At 40.7% G+C, this 26,073-nt stretch overlaps 1 protein-coding gene across 2 annotated transcripts in view; it reads left to right on the top strand.

Annotated features, from left to right (window-relative positions):
* LOC106603840 (B-cell receptor CD22-like) overlaps positions 1-5,355 on the top strand; it is a 32,203-nt gene extending 26,848 nt beyond the window's left edge. For both annotated transcript variants that reach the window (XM_045712660.1, XM_045712659.1), the window contains 4 exons: positions 2,577-2,673; positions 2,762-2,816; positions 2,931-3,034; positions 5,225-5,355. In XM_045712660.1, the coding sequence (XP_045568616.1) occupies positions 2,577-2,673; positions 2,762-2,816; positions 2,931-3,034; positions 5,225-5,306 (338 nt within the window). In that variant the 3' untranslated portion in view covers positions 5,307-5,355. The remainder of the gene's footprint in view (positions 1-2,576; positions 2,674-2,761; positions 2,817-2,930; positions 3,035-5,224) is intronic.
* Positions 5,356-26,073: the final 20,718 nt, after the last annotated feature.

Here is a 26,073-nt window from a genome sequence, read left to right as displayed (position 1 = left end):
GCATGAACCTACAGGATCGGGTCACCGCCTTGATGTTAGTGGAGAACGACAGGGTGTTGTCCAGGATCACGCCAAGGTTCTTAGCACTCTGGGAGGAGGACACAAGGGAGTTGTCAACCGTGATGGCGAGATCATGGAACGGGCAGTCCTTCCCCGGGAGGAAGAGCAGCTCCGTCTTGCCGAGGTTCAGCTTGAGCTGGTGATCCGTCATCCACACTGATATGTCTGACAGACATGCAGAGATGCGATTCGCCGCCTGGTTATCAGAAGGGGGAAAGGAGAAGATTAATTGTGTGTCGTCTGCATAGCAATGATAGGAGAGACCATGTGAGGATATGACAGAGCCAAGTGACTTGGTGTATAGCGAGAATAGGAGAGGGCCTAGAACAGAGCCCTGGGGGACACCAGTGGTGAGAGCGCATGGTGCGGAGACAGATTCTCGCCACGCCACCTGGTAGGAGCGACCTGTCAGGTAGGACACAATCCAAGCGTGGGCCGCGCCGGAGATGCCCAACTCGGAGAGGGTGGAGAGGAGGATCTGATGGTTCACAGTATCAAAGGCAGCAGATAGGTCTAGAAGGATGAGAGCAGAGGAGAGAGAGTTAGCTTTAGCAGTGCGGAGAGCCTCCGTGACACAGAGAAGAGCAGTCTCAGTTGAATGCCCAGTCTTGAAACCTGACTGATTAGGATCAAGAAGGTCATTCTGAGAGAGATAGCAGGAGAGCTGGCCAAGGACGGCACGTTCAAGAGTTTTGGAGAGAAAAGAAAGAAGGGATACTGGTCTGTAGTTGTTGACATCGGAGGGATCGAGTGTAGGTTTTTTTCAGAAGGGGTGCAACTCTCGCTCTCTTGAAGACGGAAGGGACGTAGCCAGCGGTCAAGGATGAGTTGATGAGCGAGGTGAGGAAGGGGAGAAGGTCTCCGGAAATGGTCTGGAGAAGAGAGGAGGGGATAGGGTCAAGTGGGCAGGTTGTTGGGCGGCCGGCCGTCACAAGACGCGAGATTTCATCTGGAGAGAGAGGGGAGAAAGAGGTCAAAGCACAGGGTAGGGCAGTGTGAGCAGGACCAGCGGTGTCGTTTGACTTAGCAAACGAGGATCGGATATCGTCAACCTTCTTTTCAAAATGGTTGACGAAGTCATCCGCAGAGAGGGAGGAGGGGGGGGGGGAGGGGGAGGAGGATTCAGGAGGGAGGAGAAGGTAGCAAAGAGCTTCCTAGGGTTAGAGGCAGATGCTTGGAATTTAGAGTGGTAGAAAGTGGCTTTAGCAGCAGAGACAGAAGAGGAGAATGTAGAGAGGAGTGAGTGAGTGAAAGGATGCCAGGTCCGCAGGGAGGCGAGTTTTCCTCCATTTCCGCTCGGCTGCCCGGAGCCTTGTTCTGTGAGCTCGTAGTGAGTCGTCGAGCCACGGAGCAGGAGGGGAGGACCGAGCCGGCCTGGAGGATAGGGGACAGAGAAAATCAAAGGATGCAGAAAGGGAGGAGAGCAGGGTTATGGAGGCAGAATCAGGAGATAGGTTGGAGAAGGTTTGAGCAGAGGGAAGAGATGATAGGATGGAAGAGGAGAGAGTAGCGGGAGAGAGAGAGCTTAGGTTGGGACGGCGCAATACCATCCGAGTAGGGGCAGAGTGAGAAGTGTTGGATGAGAGCAAGAGGGAAAAGGATACAAGGTAGTGGTCGGAGATTTGGAGGGGAGTTGCAATGAGATTAGTGGAAGAACAGCATCTAGTAAAGATGAGGTCAAGCGTATTGCCTGCCTTGTGAGTAGGGGGGGAAGGTGAGAGGGTGAGGTCAAAAGAGGAGAGGAGTGGAAAGAAGGAGGCAGAGAGGAATGAGTCAAAGGTAGACGTGGGGAGGTTAAAGTCACCCAGAACTGTGAGAGGTGAGCCATCCTCAGGAAAGGAACTTATCAAGGCGTCAAGCTCATTGATGAACTCTCCAAGGGAACCTGGAGGGCGATAAATGATAAGGATGTTAAGCTTGAAAGGGCTGGTAACTGTGACAGCATGGAATTCAAATGAGGAGATAGACAGATGGGTCAGGGGAGAAAGAGAGAATGTCCACTTGGGAGAGATGAGGATTCCAGTGCCACCACCCCGCTGGCTCGATGCTCTAGGGGTATGCGAGAACACGTGGGCAGACGAAGAGAGAGCAGTAGGAGTAGCAGTGTTATCTGTGGTAATCCATGTTTCCGTCAGCGCCAGGAAGTCTAGGGACTGGAGGGTAGCATAGGCTGAGATGAACTCAGCCTTGTTGGCTGCAGACCGGCAGTTCCAGAGGCTGCCGGAGACCTGGAACTCCACGTGGGTCGTGCGCGCTGGGACCACCAGGTTAGAGTGGCAGCGGCCACGCGGTGTGAAGCGTTTGTATGGCCTGTGCAGAGAGGAGAGAACAGGGATAGACAGACACATAGTTGACAAGCTACAGAAGTGTTGTTTCTTGTATTATTGTCTCCTGTGTCTTTAGAGAACTGTTTCACTTTGATATCCTTTTTCTTCTGTCCTGATTTTCTCTTTCTTTTCTTCTGTATAACAATAACAATAATAACATGTACTCATATCATCTATATTATCTTTTAGAGAAACAAACCTCAGTTCTAACTGCTGCTGTAGGAATCATAGTGGTTGTTCTGGGTGTCATACTGGCTTCATGTCTCTCTGGCTTCATGTGGTTCAGGTGAGTGAAAATGCATATTTTAAAGATTATTTCACTTTATTATCTTCATTAATTTGTTCATTCATTCATTCGTTCATTTATAAAACAGGAAGAAGGCCTCCAAATCCACCTTTGACACAAGACACACAGCAGACGACGGACAGGTGAGTCTGTTCAGACAGATGGAAGATCATTTTCGTTGCTTTGTGGGAAATGTCCACTCTTCATGCTGTCTGTCCCCAGGTCTATTTATATTGTCTGTTCTCTCTCTCCGTCAGGGAGACTCTAGTGCAGTGTATGTCAACATCTCAGGCATGGCCATGACCCCTGCTGCAGCACAGACAGTGGCCACCTTCGACCAGGAACAGGACGAGGATGTCCAGTAAGCTGCTGTGAAATTCAACCTCTCCAGTGCTGCCACCCTCTGAGCATATTCTACCATTACAACAACATAGAGTCAATACTGTATACAACATTGTGAACACACAGACAGCATCAAGGTCATTCATATGTTGCTGCTTATTGGAGGAGTAGACAAAGTCATTCAAATAAGCAAAACAGTTGACCATTAGTGACCCCTCATTGTTCTCTGAGAACTCCCTCCATCACTATCTGATGACATTTCATTGTTCTCTGAGAACTCCCTCCATCACTATCTGATGACATTTCATTGTTCTCTGAGAACTCCCTCCATCACTATCTGATGACATTTCATTGTTCTCTGAGAACTCCCTCCATCACTATCTGATGACATTTCATTGTTCTCTGAGAACTCCCTCCATCACTATCTGATGACATTTCATTGTTCTCTGAGAACTCCCTCCATCACTATCTGATGACATTTCATTGAACTCATACTATGGTGTAAAAGTAGGCATTTTGAAAAGTCACAGTTTTAATGTCTTAAAGGTTCCAGGGATATTCTTCAGGCCAAATGGCATTTCCTGAAACTGCACTCTACAATATACATCTCAAGACAATTACTATGATATGTCTGGGGCTACAGGTTAGCAATGAACCCCGAGACGGGATTGCTAACAAGGCTGGAAATTCAAAACATCAAAAATCTAATAATTTCAATTTCTCAAACAATCAACTATTTTACACAATTTAAAAGATAAACATCTCCTTAATCTAACCACATTGTTCGATTTTCAAAGAGGCTTTACGGCAAAAGCATAAAGTTAGATTATGTTAGGACAGTACATAGCCACAAAAGTACAAACATCCAGTTTCAATTCAAGGTCAGGCGTCACCAAAAGCAGAAACCAGCTAAAATTATGCACCAACCTTTGACAATCTCCATCAGATGACACTCCTAGGACATTATGTTATACAATACATGCATTTTTTGTTCCATCAAGTTCATATTTATATCCAAAAACAGCATTTTACAGTAGCGTGAAATTCCGATTTTTTTCTTCTCTGAAATGCTTCCGGTGAACATAACAAAATTACTATTCGAAAACATTGGTAAATTATAATATTGTCATTCAAAGAATAATATATTATCATCTCGTAATTGCTACCGAATGGCCAGATCTCAAAATAACTTTACTGGGAAATCACATTTTGCAATAAACGGGGTGCTATGCTAAGAACAATAAGCTATGCTATACAGTTAGCATCATCTAATATTGATAATAACATTGTAAATATCCCCTTACCTTTGATTATCTCCATCAGAAGGCACTGCCAGGAATCCCAGGTCCAGAACAAATGTGGTTTCTTTTGACAAAGTTCATAATTTATGTCCAAATAACACCAAGTAGTTAGCATTCATTACGCTCCCACAAAACTTGGTGGGGGGGGTGTAAAATCACGCCGAAAAGCTAAAAAAACCTAGTAAATAATCTATTTACGTTCGTTCAAACATGTCAAACGTTGTTTAGCATTAATCTTTTGGTCCATTTTTAACGTTAAACATCAGTAATATTTTCACACAACCTATCCTATGTCTAGATAAACAATTATGACAAACTCACGCTTCTCAGATTTATGCGCAGGCGCAAAAAATGAAGTGACGACATGTCAACTTCCATGCATTCTAATTTGCTCTCTGTTTATCATAGACGCTTCAAACAACTTTATAAAGATCGTTGACATCTAGTGGAAGCCGTAGGAGTTGCGAAATGAATCCTTTCTCACTATGGTATCTATAAAACAATGACACTAAATAGTACAGTCACAAAATTCACATTTTTTAAATCTATTTTTCACAGGTTTTTGCCTGCAATATGAGTTTTGTTATACTTACAGACACCATTCAAACTGTTTTAGAAAATTCAGAGTGTTTTCTATCCGAATGTGTTAATAATATGCATATCCTAGCTTCTGAGTTGGTGTAGGAGGCAGTTAAAAATGGGCACATATTTTTTTCAAAATTTCTCAATACTGCCCCCTAGCCCCAACAGGAGTGATGTGATGAGGGTTTTAAGGAATGGCTCTGGTTCCATTCTAAATGGCACCCTATTCCCTATTTAGTTCACTACTGGTCAAAAGTAGTGCACTATAAGGGAGTAGGGTGCCATTTGGGAGTCACATTCAGTTTAATGGATGTTTCTTTCTCCAGGCCCACGGTGGAACAAGCAGCTGAGGAGGACCCCTCTGTTCTCTACAGTACAGTCAACAAACCCAGAACCAAGAAGACCTGAACACAACAAACCCAGAACCATGAACACAACAAACCCAGAACCATGAAGACATGAACACAACAAACCCAGAACCATGAAGACATGAACACAACAAACCCAGAACCATGAAGACATGAACACAACAAACCCAGAACCATGAAGACCTGAACACAACAACAAACCCAGAACCATGAAGACATGAACACAACAAACCCAGAACCATGAAGACATGAACACAACAAACCCAGAACCATGAAGACCTGAACACAACAACAAACCCAGAACCATGAAGACATGAACACAACAAACCCAGAACCAAGAAGACATGAACACAACAAACCCAGAACCATGAACACATGAACACAACAAACCCAGAACCATGAACACAACAAACCCAAAACCAAGAAGACATGAACACAACAAACCCAGAACCATGAACACAACAAACCCAAAACCATGAAGACATGAACACAACAAACCCAGAACCATGAAGACCTGAACACAACAAACCCAGAACCATGAACACAACAAACCCAAAACCAAGAAGACATGAACACAACAAACCCAGAACCATGAACACAACAAACCCAAAACCATGAAGACATGAACACAACAAACCCAGAACCATGAAGACATGAACACAACAAACCCAGAACCATGAAGACATGAACACAACAAACCCAGAACCATGAAGACATGAACACAACAAACCCAGAACCATGAACACATGAACACAACAAACCCAGAACCATGAACACAACAAACCCAAAACCAAGAAGACATGAACACAACAAACCCAGAACCATGAACACAACAAACCCAAAACCATGAAGACATGAACACAACAAACCCAGAACCATGAAGACCTGAACACAACAAACCCAGAACCATGAACACAACAAACCCAAAACCAAGAAGACATGAACACAACAAACCCAGAACCATGAAGACATGAACACAACAAACCCAGAACCATGAAGACATGAACACAACAAACCCAGAACCATGAAGACATGAACACAACAAACCCAGAACCATGAACACATGAACACAACAAACCCAGAACCATGAAGACATGTAACCTTTATTTACCAATCACGGCCAGTTGTGACAGCCTGGACTCGAACCGGGGTGTCTGTAGTGACACCTCTAGCACTGAGATGTAGTGTCTTAGACCGCTGTGCCACTCGGGAGCCCCAAAATCATGTTCTAGTGCTGTCCCCACCTAAAATAAATCTTGGTCAACCAAGAGTCATCTGTCATTTCTACCAATCGATTGGTTGAAATGTTATGTGTATTTTTCCATATATAGACACACCCCATGTGTTTTAATAAAATCAACTATATGTACTGAAATGGTCTGATGCTTTTAGCATGCTGTTTGATTAAATAATTAACTTCCCTGGGCTAGGTGGGACGCCTGCGTCCCACCCTAGTCAACAGCCAGTGGAATCGTGTGGCGCGAAATACAAATACCTAAAAAATGCTATAACTTCAATTTCTCAAACATATGACTATTTTACACCATTTGAAAGACAAGACTCTCGTTAATCTAACCACATTGTCCGATTTCAAAAAGGCTTTACAGCGAAAGCAAAACATTAGATTATGTCAGGAGAGTACCCTGTCAAAAATAATCACACAGCCATTTTCAAAGCAAGAATATATGTCACAAAAACCAAAACCACAGCTAAATGCAGCACTAACCTTTGATGATCTTCATCAGATGACGCTCCTAGGACATTATGTTATACAATACATGCATGTTTTGTTCAATCAAGTTCATATTTATATCAAAAACCAGCTTTTTACATTAGCATATGATGTTCAGAACTAGCATACCCACCGCAAACTTCCGGTGAATTTACTAAATTACTCACGATAAACGTTCACAAAATACATAACAATTATTTTAAGAATTATAGATACAGAACTCCTTTATGCAATCGTGGTGTCAGATTTTAAAATAGCTTTTGGCGAAAGCACATTTTGCAATATTCTGAGTACATAGCCCGACCATCACGGCTAGCTAATTTGACACCCACCAAGTTTTGGACAACCTAAACTCAGAATTACTATTAGAAAAATTGGATTACCTTTGCTGTTCTTCGTCAGAATGCACTCCCAGGACTTCTACTTCAACAACAAATGTTGTTTTGGTTCCAAATAATCCATAGTTATATCCAAATACCTCCATTTTGTTCGTGTGTTCAGGTCACTATCCGAAGGGTGACGTGCGAGCGCATTTCGTGACAAAAAAATGCAAAATATTCCATTACCGTACTTCGAAGCATGTCAAACGCTGTTTAAAATCAATTTTTATGCTATTTTTCTCGTAAAATAGCAATAATATTCCAACCGGGCGACGTTGTATTCATTCAAAGGCTGAAAGAAAATAATGGAGAATTCTCATGAACGCGCATCTCCAGTGTCACTGTTCCCAGGCTGACCACTCACAAATTGTCCTGCTGTTCTTCGCCCAGAGACAGCAGACACCCCATTCCACTTTCTGGCGCTTTCTGAGAGCCAATGGAAGCCTTAGAAAATGTCACGTTACAGCAGAGATGCTGTATTTTCGATAGAGATGCAACAGAAGGACAACAAATTGTCAGACAGGGCACTTCCTGTATGGAATCTTCTCAGGTTTTGGCCTGCCATATGAGTTCTGTTATACTCACAGACACCATTCAAACAGTTTTAGAAACTTGTGAGTGTTTTCTGTCCAAATCTACTAATTATATGAAAAGAGAGTAGTAACCAGTTTAAATCGGGTACGTTTTTTATCCGGCCGTGCAAATACTACCCCCTAGCCCCAACAGGTTTTAAGACACACAAATGACTTGAGGGAGCCAGAGATCAAGATAACCTAACCAGAAGAGAGAGAAATTCTGCCGTTATGCTCCTGAAGTTTCCGGTAATGGGCTACACCAGCGGTTGGCAACCTTTTCCATTTGGAGTGGCAAGTTATCTTACCATTTCTACCAATCTGTGTGCCAGTTAAGATTTTCATATGTACATTTTCGTGGAATTGTTTCATTTAATTTATAATAATATCTCAAAATTATTGTCTGTGATTAATCTATAATCTACATTCTATCTGAAAATATACAAATCTAAAAGTAACATTTATTGCCATTGCCAACTATGTAAAAATAGCCTTCATAAAGCCAACAAATATAAACATTGCAGCTAACAAATTGGTGTTTATAATGTTTTTGTCTGCTTGATTTACAGTCGGGTCTCGTTAGTCTGTTTGCACGCAGAGATACTTATCCTTGATGGATAGGCTATTGTTCAACACACAGAGCTATTTTCCTTTATTCAGGACATTTAGAATGACAACCCATTACAGAGTAGCCTAATGGGATTATTCACCAAATTATCTGGTGATCAGGTTATGAAATGTCATGACAAATACATTTTAGTTTCCATGTTTCACCTGAAATATGAAATGATTTATAGTCCTAGTTCTATGTTATTGTTAGGTGAAGTTATGGGTCCTACAGTAGGTCTATGGTATTGTTGTTAGGTGAAGTTATGGGTCCTACAGTAGGTCTATGTTGTTGTTAGGAGAAGTTATGGGTCCTACAGTAGGTCTATGTTGTTGTTTGGTGAAGTTATGGGTCCTACAGTAGGTCTATGTTGTTAGGTGAAGTTATGGGTCCTACAGTAGGTCTATGTTATTGTTAGGTGAATTTATGGGTCCTACAGTAGGTCTATGTTATTGTTAGGTGAAGTTATGGGTCCTACAGTAGGTCTATGTTATTGTTAGGTGAAGTTATGGGTCCTACAGTAGGTCTATGTTATTGTGAGGTGAAGTTATGGGTCCTACAGTAGGTCTATGTTATTGTTAGGTGAAGTTATGGGTCCTACAGTAGGTCTATGTTATTGTTAGGTGAAGTTATGGGTCCTACAGTAGGTCTATGTTGTTGTTAGGTGAAGTTATGGGTCCTACAGTAGGTCTATGTTGTTGTTAGGGGAAGCTATGGGTCCTACAGTAGGTCTATGTTATTGTTAGGTGAAGTTATGGGTCCTACAGTAGGTCTGTGTTGTTGTTAGGTGAAGTTATGGGTCCTACAGTAGGTCTGTGTTGTTGTTAGGTGAAGTTATGGGTCCTACAGTAGGTCTATGTTGTTGTTAGGGGAAGCTATGGGTCCTACAGTAGGTCTATGTTATTGTTAGGTGAAGTTATGGGTCCTACAGTAGGTCTATGTTATTGTTAGGTGATGTTATGGGTCCTACAGTAGGTCTATGTTGTTGTTAGATAAAGTTATGGGTCCTACAGTAGGTCTATGTTATTGTTAGGTGAAGTTATGGGTCCTACAGTAGGGCTATGTTATTGTTAGGTGAAGTTATGGGTCCTACAGTAGGTCAATGTTATTGTTAGGTGAAGTTATGGGTCCTACAGTAGGTATATGTTGTTAGGTGAAGTTATGGGTCCTACAGTAGGTCTATGTTGTTAGGTGAAGTTATGGGTCCTACAGTAGGTCTATGTTATTGTTAGGTGAAGTTATGGGTCCTACAGTAGGTCTATGTTATTGTTAGGTGAAGTTATGAGCCAATTTGTTAAACACTTGGTGTACAAACCCTCATTGTCAGGCTGATGGAAAAGCCAAAGAGCATTTTACTGGTTGAAGTGTTTTTTAAGTATAAAGCAGTTGATTTGCGACAGTAACACAAACATATTAAGCAGGTGATTCAAGCGAGCCTTAGAATTATAATCCAAAGTAATGTGAAATGCACTTATAAGCAACCTGGAAAAGGAGGCTAATTTTGCTGTCAGCCTATGAGAACTCCCCTGAGTTTTCCCCCACGGTGGTGAATTAGTGAATAGACACAGAGCTTAATGTGAGTTTCCTTGAGTAGCACTCCTGATCTTGCGCTGTAATATTCAGAATACATTGTGAAAAATTTAAATCTTTGCTCACCATTTTTGCTCCATGCAGTTATACTACATCCATAACTAGTGGTTTCCTCATTAGCAGATATACTACATCCATAACTAGTGGTTTCCTCATTAGCAGATATACTACATCCATAACTAGTGGTTTCCTCATTACCAGATATACTACATCCATAACTAGTGGTTTCCTCATTACCAGATATAATACATCCATAACTAGTGGTTTCCTCATTACCAGATATACTACATCCATAACTAGTGGTTTCCTCATTACCAGATATACTACATCCATAACTAGTGGTTTCCTCATTACCAGATATACTACATCCATAACTAGTGGTTTCCTCATTACCAGATATACTACATCCATAACTAGTGGTTTCCTCATTACCAGATATACTACATCCATAACTAGTGGTTTCCTCATTAGGTAAATGATTTGACCATTAAGACAGTTAACAGAAGTCAACTGTTGTACAACTTCATGGGTATGATCTGGGCATCACCTTTTACCTCAAATAAACAGTGGATTTCTGCTGTTGTGGGACTTTAACCGTCTGTCTGACTTTGTCGTTCACACAGGAGAGAGACGGGACTATCGTGGATCCTCTGGGGAGCCTCAACAACATCATGATGCTGACGAGGCAGAGAAGAGTCTCTCCAGATCAGAACACCTCAAGAAACACCTGCAGAGACCCACAGGGAAGAGAACTCACTGCTGCTCTGACTGTGGGAAAAGATTCACCTCCTCAGGCATTATATCACACCGGAGAATTCACACAAGTGATAATTCTCACTGCTGCTCTGATTGTGGGAAATTTTTTAAATCTTCATCAGAACTCAAAATACACCTGAGAAATCACACAAAAGAGAAACCTTACTTCTGCTCTGACTGTGGGAAGAGTTTTCCTCTGTCAACCAGCCTGATATCACACCAGAGAACACACACAGGAGAGAGAACTTACAGTTGTGATCAATGTGGGAGGAGTTTTCCTATTTTAATCGCTCTGATATCACACCAGAGAATACACACGGTAGAGAAACCTTATAGCTGTGCTCAACGTGGGAAGAGTTTTACTTGTTCTAGCATGCTGACTAGACACCATAGAACACACACAGGAGAGAAACCTTATAGCTGTAATCAATGTGAGAAGAGATACTCTGATAAAAGCTCTCTGATCAAACATCAGAAAATTCATGAAGGAGTTGTTTCATGATATCAATGAATTAATGTCACAATGTAGAATGTTTAAACATTGTAGTAGGAGTATTTTAATGATGTCACAATGTAGAATGTTTAAACATTGTAGTAGGAGTATTTTAATGATGTCACAATGTAGAATGTTTTAACATTGTAGTAGGAGTATTTTAATGATGTCACAATGTAGAATGTTTTAACATTGTAGAAGGAGTATTTTAGTGATGTCACAATGTAGAATGTTTTAACATTGTAGTAGGAGTATTTTAATGATGTCACAATGTAGAATGTTTAAACATTGTAGAAGGAGTATTTTAATGATGTCACAATGTAGAACCCTAAACGTTTGTCCCCTGTTCTATTGATTTCAACATGATATGGATATTAGCCTCAGGGGGAAAATCCAGGCTCTGAATTGGAAGAGTACTATTTATGAGATTTAACAAAAAGTGAGTAACAAAAAAAGAGTTCTGTTACACTTACCATGTTGGTGACCCACTTTAATCAAAATGCAACACTTCAAAAGGTAGCTAGCTGTTTTCTACAAGTTGTCCTCTAACCAGTGATGTACACATTATTCCCAGATTCTGTGTGGTTTTTGAGCTGTTAGTTTTAACAGGACTTGCAACCTCATCTCCCTCCTCTCGCACAATTGATTTCAACATGAAATCGATGAGTGATGACAAATAAGTGTTGCATTCCTTTGTTTAGCGATCCCTAAATTTAAATGCATCATTCCAAAATATAGCTGACTGTCTTCTGCAGGTTGTCCTCTAACCAGTGAGGTAAAATATATCTCCCATTTCCATGTTTTTTATTTGTGTTCGTTTCAACAACAGTACAACCTGATTTCCCCCCTGACGATATCAGTGATTTATTGCTACTTGTCAAAAAAATACAAGTAATATGATTATTGTGGCAGATGTTTGTGTATATAGCATATTATATGTTTAGTTTTTCAATATATCACAAACTGTTTCTGCGTATTTGTTATTGAAAACTGTGTTTTGACATTGGGGCTATCCCATCTAGCAAAATGTCTTTGAAAAGAAGCCTATGCCCGATGTCCTATATTCGTTCGGTTGTAGTTAAATTACTTGAAAACAACTTAATTTCAACGTACTTCCAAGTAGCCTAGTGGTTAGAGCATTGAGCCAGTAACCAAAAAGTTGCTGGATCGAATCCCCGAGCTGACAAGGTAAAAATATGTTGAACCCACTGTTCCTAGGCCGTCATTGTCGATAAGAATTTGTTCTTAGCCTAATTAAATAAAGGTTAAATGAAAAGTGGACGAGAGTTCTTTCTAGAAGCTAGTGATTTTTTCGGATTCTATAAAGAATACAATTTAAAAAATAATCCTATTGTATATTATTATTTAGAAATACGTGTTTTTTTCTTGTTTTTAATTGTTGACAGCCAGTAGACACCATGTTTATATTGGTGAAGGTGAAGCATTGTAGTTGATTATAATGTGAAATGGAAGTTGTTTTCTGTTGGTGGTGAGCAAACTTGTCCAACAAAAATATAGGATATATTTGTTGTCTTAAGGGGGAAGGTGTTACAGGCTTTGGTTTTTCCATTTATGTTTTGAGGTTGAACTTTAGCTCGTCTAGCCCGTCTAGCTCGTTAGCCCGTCTAGCTCGTTAGCACGTCTAGCTCGTTAGCCCGTCTAGCTCCGTTAGCACGTCTAGCTCGTTAGCACGTCTAGCTCCGTTAGCACGTAGGACGCACTGATTGGTGTCACCTCGTTAGTCAGTATGTGTTACACGGCTTGTCCATCTCGTTAGTGGGAAGGTGTTTCACCTGAGCTGGTCCAGGTTCTATTTAAGAGTGTCTGGCCCAGTGCTCCAGTTGTCTTGATACATGTGGAGAGTCAACACCTTTAGTTGCTCCACCTTTTTGGTTTACTTCCTGTCTTTAAGTTTGGTGTGGGTTTTTCTTTAGTTTTCCTCTTCTTGGGCAGATTTAGTGGGTCTCATGGTGGGTGTCTTTTAGGTCCCAGTTGTTGTTACTAGTCAACTTCCAGTGGACACCCCCATAGTGTCTTTCAGAGCCCCTCCTAAAAAACAAGTTATATTTTGGGTTGGATATTGCATCATATTGTTGATATTTTAATCAATGGCATTTCCTTACAATGCTCATTAGTCTTTCAGTTGTTATTATTGTTTTTTATCCTCATATTTGTGTACTAAATATTTCTGATTATTTTCATAGTTTTTTCCTGTGAAGCCATTGTGTTGCGTCCATGTCTGACATGTGCTGTATAAATAAAGCTTGATTTGATTTGAACATATTGTAAAACAAATTAACCCAATGACTGACCAATCAACAAACTATTGGTCCACCTTAGTATGAAAAACTGTATCAATCCCACTTTTCCAGCCTGCTGAAGGCGTGGTGGAGTGGTAAACACCACCCCCGGCTCTACCAGGGGCTTGAGGTGGTCTCCCACAGCTCTGCTTATGTCATGTTCTGTGGCCTTGCTGTTCCATTTCTGACTGCCCCTGCAACACAGAAACACATTTAGTTATATTATATAAAACACTCAATGTAATGTATATGGAGCATCTATGGCCTCAGTTACACCTGGCACCTAAATGTGACTTCTGTCATCCGATCACTCCAAGCTGCATTAGGTTCAGATCTACCAGGATGGGCCTTTGACACAGTCAGGCCACTGATTATGCATCAGCAATGTAAAGAGGTGGGGTGAATGAGGGGAAAAGTACATTTGACACAAATGACCTTCATTATATCAAAGAACAAATGTGTGTGTCTGAGGGGAAATTAACTTTTATAGAGCCAAAAGGGGTGAGAAATTACACCAATATCAGTGGACAATTTGCACTAATGTAAATAAACATGGATGATGGAACATATTCCCTTTTGCTGACGTGATGAACCGCTAAGGGGACATAAATATTTACCATCTAAACCATGTGTGACCTCTCACCTCTCTGGCTGTAGAAGTGTTCTTCCTAACCAGTCCCTCAACAGCTCTCTGACTGAGCTCCACCCTCACTGGGTCTTCAGAGGAGAGGAAGGCTGAGGAGGGATGGAAGGATGAATGGATCAGTCAGTCAATAAAGTGTAGAGCTGCTGTCTGACAAAATCACTATTTTAGTAGTTCATTAAAGTAAATAAGGCTTTATGACTGCTGAATACCAACTATCAATCACTTAGATCATGTATTTTCAGGTAGAGATACATCCTTGAATGTCCCTAGACCTTTGAAGTTGACATTTAAAATGGTAGGGGTTAAGGTTAGGGTTTAGGGTAGGGATGTCCCAAGGATCCCAGATAGCATTGACCATTGTGCATTCTTCTGTCTCTTTTACATAGCAGGTGATGGGTTCTGACTTCTGAACTTGAAAATATTAAATATCCTTATTATGTGAAATTGAATGAAACAATAATGTATGTTGATGGTCATATAATGTACAATATTCCATGATGTTTCTATATGATAACAATAGAGTAATATATTTAATATGATGTACAATATTCCATGATGTTTCTATATGATAACAATAGAGTAATATATTTAATATGATGTACAATATTCCATGATGTTTCTATATGATAACAATAGAGTAATATATTTAATATGATGTACAATATTCCATGATGTTTCTATATGATAACAATACAGTAATATATTTAATATGATGTACAATATTCCATGATGTTTCTATATGATAACAATACAGTAATATATTTAATATGTCATATTTTTTAACAATTTCACTAATTCATTTTAATGAACTTAATCATTATGACACACCCCTCTCTATTGTCATTGGTTGCACTAATTGCACTGTTTGTCTACATAACCTGGTTCAAGTATTGATGACATCACCCTGAAGAAGGCACAGTGATGCTGAAACGTTGGTAAATACCCAATAAATTACTGGGAGTTTATATATGGAGTGTGCGACTTTATTTATTTTGATAGTTTATAGTTTATTCGCCGTTAGTCAGCACCTCCTCACAAACTATTTTTCTGGGTGTGCGCCAGGGGTAGGGGGCAGTATTTACACGGCCGGATAAAAAACGCCCCTGATTTAATCTGGTTATTACTGCTGCCCAGAAACTAGAATATGCATATAATTGGCTTTGGATAGAAAACACCCTAAAGTTTCTAAAACTGTTTGAATGGTGTCTGTGAGTATAACAGAACTCATATGGCAGGCAAAAACCTGAGAAGATTCTGTACAGGAAGTGCCCTCTCTGACCATTCCTAGGGCTTCTTGACTCTCTTTATTGAAAACTTAGGATCTTTGCTGTAACGTGACACTTCCTACGGCTCCCATAGGCTCTCAGAACTCGGGAAAAAGCTGAATGATGTCTTTGCAGCCCCTGGCTGAAAAACATTAGCGCCTTTGGTAAGTGGTCTATCAGAGGACAATGAGACTGAGGCGCATGCACGAGGCGACCCCATGTTTTTATTTTCTCTGTCTTTGAACTAAACACGCTTTCCCGGTCGGAATATTATCGCTTTTTTACGAGAAAAATGGCATCAAAATTGATTTTAAACAGCGGTTGACATGCTTCGAAGTACGGTAATGGAATATTTAGAAATGTTTTGTCACGAAACGCGTCGGGCGCGTCACCCTTATTTACCCTTCGGATAGTGTCTTGAACGCATACGAACAAAACAGAGGATATTTGAACATAACTATGGATTATTTTGAACCAAACCAACATTTGTTATTGAAGTAGAAGTCCTGGGAGTGTATTCTGACGAAGAACAGCAAAGGTAATAACATTTTTCGTATAGTAAATCTGACTTTGGTGAGGGCTAAACTTGGTGGGTGTCTAAATAGCTAGCCCTGTGATGCTGGGCTATCTACTCAAAATATTGCAAAATGTGCTTTCACCGAAAAGCTATTTTAAAATCGGACATAGCGAGTGCATAAAGGAATTCTGTATCTATAATTCTTAAAATAATTGTTATGTTTTTTGTGAACGTTTATCGTGAGTAATTTAGTAAATTCACCGGAAGTGTTCGGTGGGAATGCTAGTTCTGAACGTCACATGCTAATGTAAAAAGCTGGTTTTTGATATAAATATGAACTTGATTGAACAAAACATGCATGTATTGTATAACATAATGTCCTAGGATTGTCATCTGATGAAGATCATCAAAGGTTAGTGCTGCATTTAGCTGTGGTTTGGGTTTATGTGACATTATATGCTAGCTTGAAAAATGGGTGTCTGATTATTTCTGGCTGGGTACTCCGCTGACATAATCTAATGTTTTGCTTTCGTTGTAAAGCCTTTTTGAAATCGGACAGTGTGGTTAGATTAACGAGAGTCTTGTCTTTAAAATGGTGTAAAATAGTCATATGTTTGAGAAATTGAAGTAATAGCAATTCTAAGGTATTTGAATATCCCGCCACGGGATTACACTGGCTGTTGCGTAGCCCAGAGAGGTTTTTTAAGGGTAGGTAACAACACACCCGCCACGCTGATCCTCAACACAGGGGCCCCTCTGGGGTGCGTGCTCAGCCCCCTCCTGTACTCCCTGTTCACTCATGACTGCACGGCCAGGCACGACTCCAACACCATTATTAAGTTTGCCGATGCCACAACAGTGGTAGGCCTGATCACCAACAACGATGAGACAGCCTATAGGGAGGAGGTCAGAGACCTGGCCGTGTGGTGCCAGGAAAACAACCTCTCCCTCAACGTGATCAAGACAAAGGATATGATTGTGGACTACAGGAAAAGGAAGACTGAGCATGCCCCCATTCTCATCGATGGGGCTGTAGTGGAGCAGGTTGAGAGCTTCAAGTTCCTTGGTGTCCACATCACTAACAAACTATCATGGTCCAAGCACACCAAGATAATCGTGAAGAGGGCACGACAAAACCTATTCCTCCTCAGGAGACTGAAAAGATTTAGCATGGGTCCTCAGATCCTCAAAAGCTTCTACAGCTGCACCATCGAGAGCATCCTGACTGGTTGCATCCCTGCCTGGTATGGCAACTGCTCTGCCTCCGACCGCAAGGCACTACAGAGGGTAGTGCGTACAGCCCAGTACATCACTGGGGCCAAGCTCCCTGCCATCCAAGACCTCTTTACCAGGCGGTGTCAGAGGAAGGCCCCCCCCCCCCACTCTCTGTTATCATCTATGCATAGTCACTTTAATAACTCTACCTACATGTACATATTCACCGTCTCACCTCATACTGTATTGGAGCAGCAGCAGCTGACTGCCCAGTTCAACATCAGTTCACCGTCTCACCTCATACTGTATTGGAGCAGCAGCAGCTGACTGCCCGGTTCAACATCAGTTTACCGTCTCACCTCATACTGTATTGGAGCAGCAGCAGCTGACTGCCCAGTTCAACATCAGTTCAACGTCTCACCTCATACTGTATTGGAGCAGCAGCAGCTGACTTGATCGTTGATACTAATCATCATGTTTGAATCTGAGAGTAAATAGAGCCGACTACACTCTAAAAATGAAGGGTTCAACTGGAGTTGTTCTCAGATCCCCTAAGAACTGTAGGGTTCTTGGTCAATGAAAAACAGCCCCAAAACGTTCTTCAAAGAACTTGTTAGAAGGTGGGTTCATCGAGGAACCTCCGTTGTTGCTGGACTTCTTCCGGGAACTTCGCAATTACAACTGGAAACGATGGTGACAAGTTTGGATGCGACAACAGTTAAAAAGGTTAAGTTGGGTTGATGTTTGGCTCTGAATATGTCTCGAAATAATTTATTCTAATAATATTACATACTAATAATGAATAACGAAGACAATGATGGTTTTCTGTGAATATCTTCCATAACGTTACTATAGTTAATGAACGTAAATATTAGAAAGCCGGGTTTGACCGTCGGCGTTGTATGAGCTACAGTACAGTACCGTTAGCTAGCTAGCTAACGTTATGTCCTAACTATGCACAACTAGGTTTGGATTATTTCCTCAACTATATTCTTTCCCATATATTGTATATCGTTGCCATAAAGACAATATGGCTTTACACTCATTAACGTAAGTTTCCAATCAAGAGCAGTTCTCACTTTTGTGATAATGAACTAGCTAACGTTAGCTTTGTTAACTAACTAACTAACTAACTTAGGACGGTGACCTGTCCAGACCAGATGTTACAACGAACTGAATCGTCAATGGAGGTCTTCCTCTTTATATAGGCTGCTACAGCATGCAATACTATTAACTCACAAGGGGGCATAACGTGACATGGACAGTACTATCCCATTTTGGAAACGTTACATGTACAATACTATCCCATTTTGGAAACATTACATGTACAATACTATCCCATTTTGGAAACGTTACTTGTACAATACTATCCCATTTTGGAAACGTTACATGTACAATACTATCCCATTTTGGAGACGTTACATGTACAATACTATCCCATTTTGGGAACGTTACATGGACAATACTATCCCATTTTGGAAACGTTACATGGACAATACTATCCCATTTTGGAAACGTTACATGGACAATACTATCCAATTTTGGAAACGTTACATGTACAATACTGTCCCATTTTGGAAACGTTACATGGACAATACTATCCCATTTTGGAAACGTTACATGTACAATAATATCCCATTTTGGAAACGTTACATGTCTGCCCCCTTGTGGAGGGAAATTAATATCTTAGATGGTAGCTGTAGATGGGATTCAAATGCATAATGGTATTAATACAGTGTCTAGACTACCTCTTTTGTATAAATGCCCTTCAGAATCCAAACACAGTATTGCCACGCAGTAAAATGTTGAGTAAAATCTTTCAAGTCAGCCTGTCACACAATGCTATTCTCAAACATAACTAATATTAATAATCAATTAATATTTTAACCTACAGGAATATTTTCATTTTTCACATTTCTATGTCAAGGTTAGTTCCTAGGATTTTGCAACTTATACATTTATATCTTTCAATACTTCTAAAATGGGGTACAGGTGTAAAATAATTACAGGTTTAAAACAATTCCAGGTTTAAAATAATTCCAGGTGCACCTTACTAGCTTATACTATATCATAAACTGTCTTAAATAGTAAACAAAGATTCTAGTTTTCATCCAGTTCACACAGATAGCTGACTCAGCCCTGTTTACACCTCCAAGGTGCCCCCCACTTAGGAATACACACTCAGAGGCTTTTCTAAAAACTCCACTTTACGTGCTCACCACCAACAGAAAACAACTTCCATCCACTACAATGCTTCACCTTCACCAATATAAACATGGTGTCCACTGGCTGTCAACAATTAAAAACAATTACAAAAATAATAATTACCACGAGCTTCTAGAACTCTCGTCCCCTTGGAATGAACCCAAACAAAACTCATATCCAATACGGAAAACTAACTTCTTAATAATTTGTAGAAAACAGCTAGATACATTTTGAAGTGTTGCTTTTTGATTCAAGTGGGTCACCAACGTGGTAAGTGTAACACAACTCTTTTTTTGTTAGTCATTTTTTGTTAAATCACATAAATAGTACTCTTTCAATTCAGAGCCTGGATTTCCCCCTGAGGCTAATATCCATATCATGTTGAAATCAATAGAACAGGGGACAAACGTTTAGGGTTCAACATTATGACATCATTAAAATACTCCTACTACAATGTTAAAACATTCTACATTGTGACATTATTTCATTGATTGAGGTATTTTATCAGATTATCTCTGGTCACACTGATCACAGCTGAGGTTTCTCCTGTATGTGTTATATGGTGTGAAGTCCGCTTGTTAGACATAGTAAAACTCTTCCCACATTGAGCACAGCTATAAGATTTCTCTCCTGTGTGTGTTTTCTCTGGTGTGACATCAGGCTGGTTGACTGAGTAAAACTCTTCCCACATTGAGCACAGGTATAAGGTTTCTCTCCTGTGTGTGTTCTATGGTGTGATATCAGGCTGGCTGACTGAGTAAAACTCTTCCCACATTGATTACAGCTAAAAGGCTTCTCTCCTGTGTGTGTTCTCTGGTGTTTAGTCAGACAGCTTTTCTCATTAAAGCTCTTCCCACATTGAGCACAGCTATAAGATTTCTCTCCTGTGTGTGTTCTCCGGTGTTTAGTCAGACAGCTAGATGTAACATAACTCTTCCCACATTCATCACATCTATAAGATTTCTCTCCTGTGTGTGTTCTCTGGTGTTTAGTCAGACTGTTAGATGTAACAAAACTCTTCCCACATTCATCACAGCTATAAGATGTCTCTCCTGTGTGTGTTCTCTGGTGTTTAGTCAGACTGCTAGATTTAACATAACTCTTCCCACATTCATCACATCTATAAGGTTTCTCTCCTGTGTGTGTTCTCTGGTGTTTAGTCAGACTGCTAGATTTAACATAACTCTTCCCACATTCATCACATCTATAAGGTTTCTCTCCTGTGTGTGTTCTCTGGTGTTTAGTCAGACTGTTAGATGTAACAAAACTCTTCCCACATTCATCACAGCTATAAGGTTTCTCTCCTGTGTGTGTTCTCTGGTGTGATATCAGGCCAGTTGACCTAGTAAAACTCTTCCCACATTGAGCACAGTTATAAGGTTTCTCTCCTGTGTGAGTTCTCTGGTGTGATATCAGGCTGGTTGATTGAGTAAAACTCTTCCCACATTGAGTACAGCTAAAAGGTTTCTCTCCTGTGTGGATTCTCTGATGAATTTTAATGCCTGATGGGGAGGTGAATCTCTTCCCACAGTCAGAGCAGCAGTGAGGTCTCTTCCCTGTGGATGTCTGCAGGTGTTTCTTGAGGTGTTCTAATGTGGAGAGACTCTTCTCTGCCTCTTCAGCATCAAGAGGTTGTTGAGGCTCCCCAGAGGATCCACGATAGTCACGTCTCTCTCCTGCATGAACAACAAAGTCAGACAGATGATTAAAGGCCCACAAAATGAGCAAGAATAGTCATATTTTGTATTGTTTTCACATTAGTAGTAACATCGATGATTGAGGGCGATGCACACACAATCTGATTGTAGAAACTCCTCCCTGCTAATGAGGAAACCGCTAGTTATGGATGTAGTATATCTGGTAATGAGGAAACCACTAGTTATGGATGTAGTATATCTGGTAATGAGGAAACCACTAGTTATGGATGTAGTATATCTGGTAATGAGGAAACCACTAGTTATGGATGTAGTATATCTGGTAATGAGGAAACCACTAGTTATGGATGTAGTATATCTGGTAATGAGGAAACCACTAGTTATGGATGTAGTATATCTGGTAAATAACCACTAGTTATGGATGTAGTATATCTGGTCATGAGGAAACCACTAGTTATGGATGTAGTATATCTGGTAATGAGGAAACCACTAGTTATGGATGTAGTATATCTGGTAATGAGGAAACCACTAGTTATGGATGTAGTATATCTGCTAATGAGGAAACCACTAGTTATGGATGTACTATATCTGCTAATGAGGAAACCACTAGTTATGGATGTAGTATATCTGCCTGGAGCAAAAATGGTGAGCTAAGATTTTAGTTTTTCACGATGTATTCTGAATATTACAGCGCAAGATCAGGAGTGCTACTCAAGGAAACTCACATTAAGCTCTGTGTCTATTCACTAATTCACCACCGTGGGGGAAAACTCAGGGGAGTTCTCATAGGCTGACAGCAAAAATAGCCTCCATTTACAGGTTGAGTACATTTCACATTACTTTTGGATTATAATTGTAAGGCTCGTTTGAATCTCCTGCTTAATATGTTTGTGTTATTGTCGCAAATCAACTGATTTATAGTTAAACACTTCAACCAGTTAAATGCTCTTTGGCTAGCTTTTCCATCAGCCTGACATAGTAGAGGTCCACCCATAACATCACCACCAATAACATAGTAGAGGTCCACCCATAACATCACCACCAATAACATAGTAGAGGTCCATAACATCACCACCAATAACATAGTAGAGGTCCATAACATCACCACCAATAACATAGTAGAGGTCCACCCATAACATCACCACCAATAACATAGTAGAGGTCCACCCATAACATCACCACCAATAACATAGTAGAGGTCCACCCATTACATCACCACCAATAACATAGTAGAGGTCCACCCATAACATCACCACCAATAACATAGTAGAGGTCCACCCATAACATCACCACCAATAACATAGTAGAGGTCCATAACATCACCACCAATAACATAGTAGAGGTCCATAACATCACCACCAATAACATAGTAGAGGTCCACCCATAACATCACCACCAATAACATAGTAGAGGTCCATAACATCACCACCAATAACATAGTAGAGGTCCACCCATAACATCACCACCAATAACATAGTAGAGACCCACCCATAACATCACCACCAATAACATAGTAGAGGTCCATAACATCACCACCAATAACATAGTAGAGGTCCACCCATAACATCACCACCAATAACATAGTAGAGGTCCACCCATAACATCACCACCAATAACATAGTAGAGGTCCATAACATCACCACCAATAACATAGTAGAGGCCCATAACATCACCACCAATAACATAGTAGAGGTCCACCCATAACATCACCACCAATAACATAGTAGAGGTCCACCCATAACATCACCACCAATAACATAGTAGAGGTCCACCCATAACATCACCACCAATAACATAGTAGAGGTCCATAACATCACCACCAATAACATAGTAGAGGTCCATAACATCACCAACAATAACATAGTAGAGGTCCATAACATCACCACCAATAACATAGTAGAGACCCATAACATCACCACCAATAACATAGTAGAGGTCCATAACATCACCACCAATAACATAGTAGAGGTCCATAACATCACCAACAATAACATAGTAGAGGTCCATAACATCACCACCAATAACATAGTAGAGGTCCACCCATAACATCACCACCAATAACATAGTAGAGACCCATAACATCACCACCAATAACATAGTAGAGGTCCACCCATAACATCACCACCAATAACATAGTAGAGGTCCACCCATAACATCACCACCAATAACATAGTAGAGGTCCACCCATAACATCACCACCAATAACATAGTAGAGGTCCACCCATAACATCACCACCAATAACATAGTAGAGGTCCACCCATAACATCACCACCAATAACATAGTAGAGGTCCATAACATCACCACCAATAACATAGTAGAGGTCCACCCATAACATCACCACCAATAACATAGTAGAGTTCCATAACATCACCACCAATAACATAGTAGAGGTCCATAACATCACCACCAATAACATAGTAGAGGTCCACCCATAACATCACCACCAATAACATAGTAGAGGTCCACCCATAACATCACCACCAATAACATAGTAGAGGTCCATAACATCACCACCAATAACATAGTAGAGGTCCATAACATCACCACCAATAACATAGTAGAGGTCCACCCATAACATCACCACCAATAACATAGTAGAGGTCCACCCATAACATCACCACCAATAACATAGTAGAGGTCCATAACATCACCACCAATAACATAGTAGAGGCCCATAACATCACCACCAATAACATAGTAGAGGTCCATAACATCACCACCAATAACATAGTAGAGGTCCACCCATAACATCACCACCAATAACATAGTAGAGGTCCATAACATCACCAACAATAACATAGTAGAGGTCCACCCATAACATCACCACCAATAACATAGTAGAGGTCCATAACATCACCACCAATAACATAGTAGAGGTCCACCCATAACATCACCACCAATAACATAGTAGAGGTCCACCCATAACATCACCACCAATAACATAGTAGAGGTCCACCCATAACATCACCACCAATAACATAGTAGAGGTCCATAACATCACCACCAATAACATAGTAGAGGTCCACCCATAACATCACCACCAATAACATAGTAGAGGTCCACCCATAACATCACCACCAATAACATAGTAGAGGTCCATAACATCACCACCAATAACATAGTAGAGGTCCACCCATAACATCACCACCAATAACATAGTAGAGGCCCACCCATAACATCACCACCAATAACATAGTAGAGGTCCACCCATAACATCACCACCAATAACATAGTAGAGGCCCATAACATCACCACCAATAACATAGTAGAGATCCATAACATCACCACCAATAACATAGTAGAGGTCGACCCATAACATCACCACCAATAACATAGTAGAGGTCCACCCATAACATCACCACCAATAACATAGTAGAGGTCCATAACATCACCACCAATAACATAGTAGAGGTCCATAACATCACCACCAATAACATAGTAGAGGTCCATAACATCACCACCAATAACATAGTAGAGGTCCACCCATAACATCACCACCAATAACATAGTAGAGGTCCACCCATAACATCACCACCAATAACATAGTAGAGGTCCATAACATCACCACCAATAACATAGTAGAGGTCCACCCATAACATCACCACCAATAACATAGTAGAGGTCCACCCATAACATCACCACCAATAACATAGTAGAGGTCCATAACATCACCACCAATAACATAGTAGAGGTCCATAACATCACCACCAATAACATAGTAGAGGTCCACCCATAACATCACCACCAATAACATAGTAGAGGTCCACCCATAACATCACCACCAATAACATAGTAGAGGTCCATAACATCACCACCAATAACATAGTAGAGGTCCATAACATCACCACCAATAACATAGTAGAGGTCCACCCATAACATCACCACCAATAACATAGTAGAGGTCCACCCATAACATCACCACCAATAACATAGTAGAGGTCCACCCATAACATCACCACCAATAACATAGTAGAGGTCCATAACATCACCACCAATAACATAGTAGAGGTCCACCCATAACATCACCACCAATAACATAGTAGAGGTCCATAACATCACCACCAATAACATAGTAGAGGTCCATAACATCACCACCAATAACATAGTAGAGGCCCATAACATCACCACCAATAACATAGTAGAGGTCCACCCATAACATCACCACCAATAACATAGTAGAGGCCCATAACATCACCACCAATAACATAGTAGAGATCCATAACATCACCACCAATAACATAGTAGAGATCCACCCATAACATCACCACCAATAACATAGTAGAGGTCCATAACATCACCACCAATAACATAGTAGAGGTCCATAACATCACCACCAATAACATAGTAGAGGTCCATAACATCACCACCAATAACATAGTAGAGGTCCATAACATCACCACCAATAACATAGTAGAGGTCCATAACATCACCACCAATAACATAGTAGAGGTCCACCCATAACATCACCACCAATAACATAGTAGAGGTCCACCCATAACATCACCACCAATAACATAGTAGAGGTCCATAACATCACCACCAATAACATAGTAGAGGTCCATAACATCACCACCAATAACATAGTAGAGGTCCATAACATCACCACCAATAACATAGTAGAGGCCCATAACATCACCACCAATAACATAGTAGAGGTCCACCCATAACATCACCACCAATAACATAGTAGAGGTCCATAACATCACCACCAATAACATAGTAGAGGTCCATAACATCACCACCAATAACATAGTAGAGGCCCATAACATCACCACCAATAACATAGTAGAGGTCCACCCATAACATCACCACCAATAACATAGTAGAGGTCCATAACATCACCACCAATAACATAGTAGAGGCCCATAACAT

This window comes from Salmo salar, unplaced genomic scaffold, assembly GCF_905237065.1.
Source record: "Salmo salar unplaced genomic scaffold, Ssal_v3.1, whole genome shotgun sequence".
Lineage (NCBI taxonomy): Eukaryota > Metazoa > Chordata > Actinopteri > Salmoniformes > Salmonidae > Salmo > Salmo salar.
The sequence above is the reverse complement of the archived record's forward strand: the minus strand, read 5'-3'. Positions and strand labels throughout refer to the sequence as shown.